Source organism: Bidens hawaiensis, unplaced genomic scaffold (genome assembly GCF_021521415.1).
Source record: "Bidens hawaiensis isolate Kalapana, Puna unplaced genomic scaffold, B.hawaiensis_p1.1 tig00034288_1, whole genome shotgun sequence".
Lineage (NCBI taxonomy): Eukaryota > Viridiplantae > Streptophyta > Magnoliopsida > Asterales > Asteraceae > Bidens > Bidens hawaiensis.
Window position 1 is genome coordinate 181,417 of NW_027505315.1, and position 10,285 is coordinate 191,701.

At 32.2% G+C, this 10,285-nt stretch overlaps 1 protein-coding gene across 1 annotated transcript; it reads right to left on the bottom strand.

Annotated features, from left to right (window-relative positions):
- Positions 1 to 3,868: 3,868 nt before the first annotated feature.
- LOC143612316 (uncharacterized) lies at positions 3,869 to 9,014 on the bottom strand. Its single transcript, XM_077086335.1, has 9 exons — positions 8,865 to 9,014; positions 8,641 to 8,753; positions 7,951 to 8,136; positions 7,688 to 7,758; positions 7,261 to 7,462; positions 6,992 to 7,079; positions 6,761 to 6,889; positions 4,378 to 4,594; positions 3,869 to 4,257 (listed from the first exon to the last, which is right to left on the bottom strand). Exons 1-9 carry the CDS (start codon positions 9,012 to 9,014, stop codon positions 3,869 to 3,871), a joined length of 1,545 nt encoding a protein of 514 aa, XP_076942450.1.
- Positions 9,015 to 10,285: the final 1,271 nt, after the last annotated feature.

Sequence of the window (10,285 nt, forward strand, 5' to 3'; positions counted from 1 at the left end):
AACCAACAGTCTTCTTCTTGCAGACTGCAGAGGTTTGGTTCACCTCTTCTTCTACAGATGTCTGCAGATGTTGTCTGCAAGCTGCATACATTTTACCTCTGATAAAACAAACAACACCTAATTGTTAGCTTACTAATAACATACCTGACACATACGCACGCATACACACCCGTCATAAAAAACCTAACTTTTCTGAATAATAAACCTCCGAACTGCTGAACTGTTGTTAAACGATTAACTGATAAAGTTAACTATGAATTTCTGATCAAGAACATGATCGAATAAAGAAATTCACAGTCTCAAACACAAAATTAACCAAATTTTTACCGTTTGAATTATTTCCAAATTTTTGACATATATTCAAGATCTTCAATCTTGTTCGACAACTAGCTAGCATAAAGAGAGGGCCACCATTTATCCTTTGTCCAAGAATGTCACACCCGTTCATAGGTTGTATAACAATGGCAGCGGCATTGTCTTCTCGGTAAGTTATGACGGCGTAGCCTTTAGACATCCCGTCTGTATCCCGTATTACACGGGTACGAACGATGCCATTCAACTTCCAAAATAAATTGAACAGGTCTGTGTCGGTTGTACCAGAGGACAGTCCACCAACAAAGCAACACGCATTCGAGTTGATCGGGTCGTGGAGGTGAGGAGTTTGTTAGGGTTTCTTGTTCTATGGCATGTGGGGGAAGAGTTTCCACCGGAGGAAGAGGAAAACTTTGGTAAATCGATTTTCTTGACGTACTCAATGACGTTGTGATGGGTTAATGTTGGGTTTTCCTTACTATAGGGTGGGAAGTGTGGCGGCGATCGGATGAGGAAGTTCAAAATATTTTATAATTTGTTCACGTCCAAGCTTCGCCACTGTTTATCACAATGCTAGGGTGGCACGTAACGATGGAAATATTAGCAAGTAGATAATAATTTCAACATTTAACATTCAAACTTATTTTCAGTTTGTTCTTTTGGAGTTAGGTAAAATTTATTATTAATTTATGTTTCTTTTATATGTTCACCCTCAGTTGATGCCTAAATATACTTTAATCCAGAGATATTGAAATGTGTACATCACCAAGAAGATTCGTATGAAGAACATTATGATGCCATTCATGTGTATTGACAGTTTATAAAGATATGAAAGGGACTGTGTGTGACAACCTAGCTTTTTACGTAATCCAAGTTTATCATGTAATATGATGTTATGGAAAAATACAATAATAATATTTTATTCCAAAAAATTCAAAAATTTAGTGTTATATTTTATTGTGTTCAAAAAGTTAAGTTTTGACGCGTATCGCATACTGCTCAAAACTGACACTAACAGCGACCCGGGTAAGGGTAAAAGTCCAAATAAATTCCTAAACGTCGGGAATGACCTAAAATAATATAAACAGTAAAAATATTAATACTAGGTCACACACCTAATTTTAGAATGTTTGGTTCACGAAATCTAGAAAATAAGCGAGTAGAAGCCGGTACTGGACACCATAAGGACCCGAAACCAACCAACTCCAAAAATTTACATCTTTATATGGTTTCAAAGCTAATTTTTTGAGGAATTCAAATATGTAATTGGTTTTACATAAAACTAATCCTAACTAGTTATATTTTATAAAATAAGATGAAAGGGATAAAATATATTACATGGTTAACAATAATAAAAATATTTACCTTAAACCCCTTCCCTTTAGACATCCACCATCCTTCTCATCCACTCTAAACTCCTAAAATTGTGCTTACTTGTACACTCTAGATACATGTATGTATAACATATTAACCTACTAGGATAGTACTCTTGTTACACACGGGTTGAAATTTGATAAGTAAGAAAGTGTATATAAACAACCTTAAGATATCATAAAATTTACAACCACAAATATATCATATATCTCTATATTGGAGATATAGAGAATAACATTGTCTACATATAAAGTTACTAATTACATAAACTTAAGTTATAACATAAGACATGAAAATATTATATATTAACAGTCTTATACCAACATGATCTTCAAAATTTCCGTCCTCCAACAAAATCATCCGACCTTAAAGCCTAAAAAAACAAACAAACCATGGAACTCAATTAAGTATTAAACAAAAATGTTAACGTATATCATAATGACTTTATGTGAACATAAATATCTAAATACTTTTGTTGAATTAAACACAAAATGTGAAAATGTAACATAAATTTATAGCGAGAAAGAAAACAAATGCATAAAACCGGTCATAAAAAATCAAAGAATATTAAAACTATCATATTATAGAAAAAACATATTAAACATTACCACTAAAACAAAAAATTAAAAATTCAGATTCGGTTAATAGAAGCTTAATACAAACAAAATCTAAATATAAACATAAAATGGAGATTCCAAAAGAAGATCTAAACATGTGGAAGTAAATTTACCAACCATCACCTTCATCCACAATCCACCAAAAAACCAAACTGCCCTCACAACCTGACAAACAAAATAAACGATTTTAACAGTTTATTGTAAGATTTGGGAAGTTTGTATTTATAAATTAATCTAATAACATAAACAAACAAAACAAAGCAAACAATAAACTAAAAATTTAGACTTGCCAAGTAAATAAATAACTTACTGAATAACTGTTACCTTAAACTTCATCATCAGAATCCAAAGATCTTTCAAGATCATCAAAATCGGATTTATAGTTTTGACAATCTAACAACCATTTAACCTTCTCACTGACTTCATTCTCTAAATCAAAATGTGCCCTTTCTTTTCTCACATTCGAAAGCTTCAACTGATCCAAATCTCTTAAAAGATAAAGATCATTGGATTGCAATATTGATTTAGGCTTAACAGTCTTCTGTTGCCCATTCACATACTTTATAACCACGTTATTCTGGAAATGATAAAAAGACCACTCACTAACGTTAACAACCGGAAGAACTTCTTGATCATGTTGTTCAATATTTTCATGTATAACATTCATCAGTGCCTTCTCTTCATCGGTTTGAACTTCTTTGCGAATCCCGATGGCGTGTATTTGGTACTTCTTCAAAATACTAAAAGACATAACATACTGGATGTTATCCTTGTGGATAACCGAGAGATCGCTAAGAACAAACTCATATTTATTGCAATCGGTGGAAAATTTCCAGTTAACAATGGTGGCCATGGTGGAAGAAAATGAAAAAAAATAATTGTATTTGATTGAAGAAGTTATGGTGTGTATGTTCATCTTCCAAACCGTATTTTTAATCATGATTAGTAATGACGGTTAATTGAATCAAGAAAACTCATTATTAACCCTATAGTTATCACACTGTTTTTGAACATTAAACCTATTTTTGTTTATTTTTTTTAATCTGGTAAATTGATAAGTTATATATTGTATATCAAATATATTAGGCTATAGATATAAAGTATAATATATTATGCTATAAATTTTTTTTTTTGAAATTTAAATTTGTAAAAGATAAAATATATATATCAAAACATAAAAAAAATACACTAATGAATGGACAAATTAAAATACAATCAGTTAGACAAAATAAAAGAATACAATCCTTTTAATAAAAAAAGTTAAAGGTAATTAAAACATAAAGTTATAGAAGGTATACACAACATTTTTTTTGTTTCATTAATAAGCTTAGATTCCTTATCTAATAAAACAATCTTAATACCTTCTCTAGTCTTAACTCTAGACAACGCAACATAAAGCTGCCAATGTGTAAAAACCGGGTCATTTAAATATAATCCAACACGCGCTAATGATTGTCCTTGACTTTTATTTATAGCCATTGCAAAACAAACAGATATAGGAAACTGTCTCCTCTTTAACTTGAATGGAACCTTCTTATTAGACGGTGTTAGACTTATTATGCTAATTAAAGTACAATATCCGATATTAGTACCAGAAACGACCTTTGCTTCGATGACGCGTTTACCCAAACTAACAACTTGTAGTCTAGTTCCATTGCACAAACCTTTTTTCCGATTAATATCCTTAGTAACATAATAGGAACTCCAATCTTAAGTAACAAACGATGATTTTGCATTCCAGACATCTTTATACCATTAAGAAAATCAGGAAAGTACAACATGGGATCAAAATCATCTGATACACTTTTAATCTCGTTAATATTATCTGAACTTAAGCATTCCATCTCTTCACCCAGAAAATATGCTAAGATACGATCATTAATCTCTTGAACCACCTCATTTAAGGGAGCAAGCAACGCCCATTCTTGAAAGTAAGTAAGATCATTAAACCTTTCTAACATAGAAGGATAAACAAAGTCTATTAAATCAGACATAGGATCAAGGGAATGTTATATTAGAAGATCATCTGGAATTGATATAGTTTCTTCACCATCATTAGCACCACCAAGATTACCTTCACCAATATCCAACAACCAATCAGCGAATTGCTTAATCTCTAAACTGTTTGACATGTGAGAACCAATAGTCAACCTGATGTTCTTAGTTAGTTTCAAAACCTTACACTTTGACCATATGTAGGAAGAACTAACTATGGCATTCACACAATCGTTTCTTATTCTATTATGTACAACAAGTAAAATCTGTCTGAAATCACCACCAAGAACAACTACCTTACTTACAAACAATGATTGAGAAATGTTGGCCAAATTTGTCACACCCCGACCAAAGGCGGTGGAACATGCCCGGGCGTAACGTATTGATTGGACAGTAGCTCAAAAGACACTAATTAAAGTGGCAATTATTATTTAATTTCATTAACATTAAATCAAGTACACCATGAAAATAACTAAATCAAATAAATTGTTCTTTTGTGTAAGATGTATAGATATCCTAAGGTCAAACTATTGTCTTCAATCTTTAATAAAATCAACTACTTGTACCTGTAACATGTATGAAAATAGAGTTTGTCAACACGAATGTTGGTGAGAATACAGAAGTTTATATATGTATATATATAGATAAATCACAACTCATATGTAAATGATGAGTATAACAATTCTTATGAAAATGTAAACAACTAAATAGATGTGGACCCGTTCTTATTGATACGAAATCAAAATACTTGGGTAAATGTATGATCTTACTAGATGAGGATAGATGAGGATGAGATACCAACCACCAAACATTAAATAAACAATTAAGCACATAGAGCATTATCATAGAGCATGCAATAATCACACATAAACATATATTGAATCGTGTTATGAATAGATAAATAAATAAAAATGAGTAATTTAAATAGGGTATACATGCCACCCCCTAAATTTAAAAGATGAAAAAGGGGGATATGTAAACTCACCTTAGAGAATAAGCAAATGAATAAATATGTTAAGATTGGTAAGAGAATAAGCGTCGGGCTCGAGAGGTAGCAAAGTCAAATCCTAACAAGTGTAATAACAGGAAATACTACAAATTAACAAATGAACTAAGAGAGAAACGAGATATGAACGAGTATTGAGAGTATAGATATTTTTTTAATGTTTATGATTAATAAAGATTACTTATAAATTAATATTGCATAAAATATAATTGTTTATAAAATATTGGTACTTATATTATTAAAGCGGTAACAATATATATTTATAAAAATGCCATTTGTTTATAAATTACTTAGCCAAATTATCATGTACAATAATATTATATACCTTAATTTACGTATTCTAAATAAACAATATATTTTTAAATATTTATTACAAAAACCCTTATAAACTTTTAATAATTATATATATATATATACATAGATATATGTATATATATCTAGTTCTAACTGAGATTCGGAAAACAACGAGTTAATATGTTGGTTTTAATAAAATATAAATTATTTATCAGTTAGGTTTAAACCATTAGAATTGATTAGTTTAACAAAATACCAAAAATAAAGGCAAAGGCGGGGTGGCAGGGGGTCGAACCCGCAACCTCTGCCCCAAATGTTTCATGTGTTACCCACCTGGCCCCAATGGCGACGTGCAACATAACTCCAGCTCGTTTATTTATCAACACACACAGATTCTGACCATAATGATCAAGAATCCTAGAAATTTAAATTGATCAATCCATTTACACTTAATCAAAACAAGTTTAAGGCTTTTGATCTACATGTAAACACGATTAAAATCGTGTATTTAATTACCTCTAACACGTCCGAATTGAATGAGAAAGTCTGAATAGGGTTTTCGGCTAAAATCACATTTAAACAAGATTCAAACGGCCTTCTAGGTTATAATTGATATGGGGTTTAGTTTCGTGGTTATGAGAGGATGGTGTGGGTCAATTTAATTGACTTAATATCGTTTATATACTATGTTTAGAGGTTGGTTCAGCCGCAGGTTGATTAGGTTGTGATTAGCTGTCAAATCGCTATAGTTTACTACAATTAGACTGTCGGTTAACACGCTTATGAATCAAGGAATGATTTTGCATAATCAATTTCGTGATTTAGGCCGTTAGTTACGGATCAAGAAGAAGGGAGGGGGGGGGGGTTACGGCAGTCGGTGGGAAAGAGAGGGAGGAGAGAAGAAATTTTTTGATTAAATTGCAACATGGTCCTTAATCTTTGTGGGTGCAAAAGTGGGTTTAAATTAGCTAGGGGGCTATTATTGCAAATAATTCATAGTTAAATCAATAAATAACAAAAATAATTCAATAAAAGAAAATACGTATGTTTAAACGACCCAAGAATTTATTTAGCATTGAACGTTCGAATAAATAATGAGACAAAAGAGGAAAAAAAATATATAAAAATAAATGTGTCGGGTTTGAAAAATAACGAATGTTACAAAATCTCCTTTCATAACATCTTTTAGGGTTCTGTCCAACACTTGAAATGCATGTTTATGAATCATGGGAGCTTCGTCCCAAATTATTATTGATGTTTTCTTCAATAAGTCAGAAACATCAGTCTTAACCTGAAAATTTTGAATATGTAAAAATTATATTAAATAATATAATTAAAAAACATAAAATTAACTATGAAATAATTACTACCTAATGAAATTTTTAATAATTACCTGACATCGAGAGTCCTCGGTCATATTGATTGGAATGAGAAATCTTGAATGAGCCGTTCTACCGCATTCCAATAATAAAGATGCTATTCTATTGAAGCAACATTAAGAATAATTTCTCCCTTAGACCGAATTGAGGCAGATAAAGTTTTCCATAAGTATGTTTTGCCAGTACCTCCATAACCATACACGAAAAACCACCTTTTTTACGTTTCCATGAGTTAAATATTTCGTTTTAAACGCCTTTTTATTCATCAGTTAGAAAAATGTACAAATGCTTAAAATCATTTCTCAAAGAATCCGTATCATAAGCTAGTTCTTCCATGATAAGAGGATTCAGTGAGGTAGATATAGAATCCTGATCTGGAAATGGCATGTGTGTATACCTACGTAGAGATGAGTTGTTTGATACCAAAAACTCTTCAATCTCAAGTAATGCCAAGTTCTTTAGTTGCTCGTCACTAAGAATCAAACCTGAAAAAAACAAATTAATTTAACGTAAACTAAACTACAAAAACGCAAGTTCACATATATAACAAAACTAACCTGGATTCTTGTGTTTCTTTTGTTTATAATAAAGAATCCCGTCGACTAAGAAAGGCCACGTATTATCCCAAATGTAATCAGGTATTGATAAGGAGAATGTTATAAGCATTTTTGCAAACAAATTTCTTAGATAATATCCGTTTGCGGTATGACTTGCTTCCTCTATTGCTTCTATGCACTCCTTATCATCATCATCTAAAATCCCTCTTCTATAACATGCATCTCTAAAAGAATCACAAACAACACCCTCTACTGTACGAATATCTTCAAAACATTTGGGTCCTTTAACCTTGTTTAAAAGTATTCTTAAGTAGTATGCCTCGTCAAATGATGCAGGAATGACATGAATTCTACTAATAGCAAATCTAATTTTCCTTAGTACCCATTTCGGTGGTACTGATTTTTACCATACAAACTGTGTTGGAAACTCAGCATATGATAGCTTCCTTTCATTCTCATAGTCTTTATTGGCTTCCATCCAACCAGTAAACATTGAAGCTGAACTGGAAGTCTTGGTAAGCACATCTTCAATATCTTCCTCAGGACCATAAATTATTTGTTGACCAGGTAAATGAAAAGGAAGTCTCGTAACAGCCGGGACCCTGTAATGAACATCAAAAGAAAATATTCTCCAAATAGCCTCACATGCAGAAAGATATCTACAATCGTAAAAAGCTTTGATCTCACCTACATTAGGATCTTCATTATTGGGACTATTATTTTGGACAAGGGAAATTGTAGGTCGATCTGGACCCTTATTTATATATTTAAACAAATACTTAATTGATCCTTCTTGATTGCACCACTCGACATTTATATGGGCTTGATACTTTCGTAACAGAATTTTGTTGTAAGGCACAACACTTCTATTATCTAAATTTATACATTTCTTAACGACGTAACGTCCATTGTCTCTTCTTTTATAAATTGGAAAACCTTTTGAATCTATACTTGTCTCACTTTGAAATCTTTTAGGGAAATTCTTTGAACATTCTCTATCAATCATGCAGCTACAGCTCGGTTAGCCTCACGACAAGGACCATGAAGCATATGATCTGACACAAGCTAGTATAGGTCTGGTTCAGTGACCTTGTCTGGAATTTCACCTGAAATAAACTGATCTATATGTGATGGATTGTGAATTTATTCTCTGGATCAATGAATAAGAAAATATGGACATGAGGCAGACCACGTTTTTGAAACTCAATTGTGTAAACGGCTGCATTTACAATTAAACAAAACAATTAGCATAAAAAAATAAATAAATATCTTAAAAAAGCATACAAAATATGAAAAAAAAGATTTAATTGGGAACCGAACCTGCTTTAACCTTCCCAAGCAAATACTTATCCTTGAACAACTTAATCATTGAATCAAGCTTCGTTTTAAAAGTCCGACATAGTATACCTGGCATGTCTTCAGAAGTTAAATTGGTATCCTTTAAAAACCTCTTGACTTCTGGCCAATCGGGATTGCACATAATGGTTAAGAAAAAATCTAGATAACCGTACCATCTACTAAGACACATAGCGTCCAAGTAATTTTGCATCATATATCTACTTCTACCAGTAAAAGATGATGGAAGAGTTACACGCTGTTCAGATGATGAAACATCTGAATTTCCTGCCGTCTTAAGGTTTCCAAGGCTTTCTTATGTGCCAGACCTAAGTTCACTCTGTTTACCACGTATAAAATGCAACCTTTGACTCTCAACCATGGTGTATTTGTCTACCAAAAGCAGCTGAAAAAGCCTTCTTCCATTTAAGGGTAGTGAGAATTGGTTCGGCCTTTCTTGTAGTCTATATGCAAAGAACTCTCGCATCGTGCACTTCTTACGGACAGCCGTAGATGAAGGATCGACATTCCTATGAGGAATGTCTACCTTATAACCATCCTCATCAAAAGGATAAAGCAACGGAAATTGGAGAGGAGTATAAGAAGGATGAAGTTCACTAATTCGTCGAAGACCACCAGACCTGGTGTTAACTATTATATCTCTCGTGTCCATGGCGTCACCAATATCTCCAACAATAAGAGCGCCGTCCTCATAGGCCGTTGGTAAGTTATACATCCTAGTATCGTATTTCCTTGTTCCAACAATGCGGAGCTTAAAATCAATATGAGGATTTTCTTTAAAAGAATCACGTACCATACGATATGACTGAACCAATGGATTTTGTGAGTCTAACATTTTCTTCAGATAATTAATAATATAATTTTCAAAAATGTCGGCATCTGATGATGATTGACTGTAGGACAAACAAACAAAAAAGTACACTTTAAAGTTAATATAAAGGAAATATATGATAAAATATTAACTATTTTAGAAGTGAAAAACATATACTCTTTAAAAGTAAGTCTTACCCAAAAACTCCCTGTCGGTTTGATATTTCGTTCTCCGTATCATAAATGTAGAGTTGAGCAAACTGAGGTTTCTTACCATTTAATGGAAGAAGAGTTCCTATAGAATGGTAGTTTTCTCCACTGAGTCTAAATGTGTATGGAGCGTTTCCTCTATTAATGGAATTGTCAATTTTTCCACCCATTAATGGAAAGGAGAACATTGATTTGAATCGTCTAAAATATTTCAAAAAATACTTGCTTACAGAATATTCGCTATGAAATAACTTAACATAACTTTCACGATGTTGCTTTAAATTAGGAAGTTTAACATTTCCACTGTGACAACATAAAGAGAAACTTGTATCGACACTACTTTTTTTCCTCTCCTAGATTCAGCCTCCGATAATG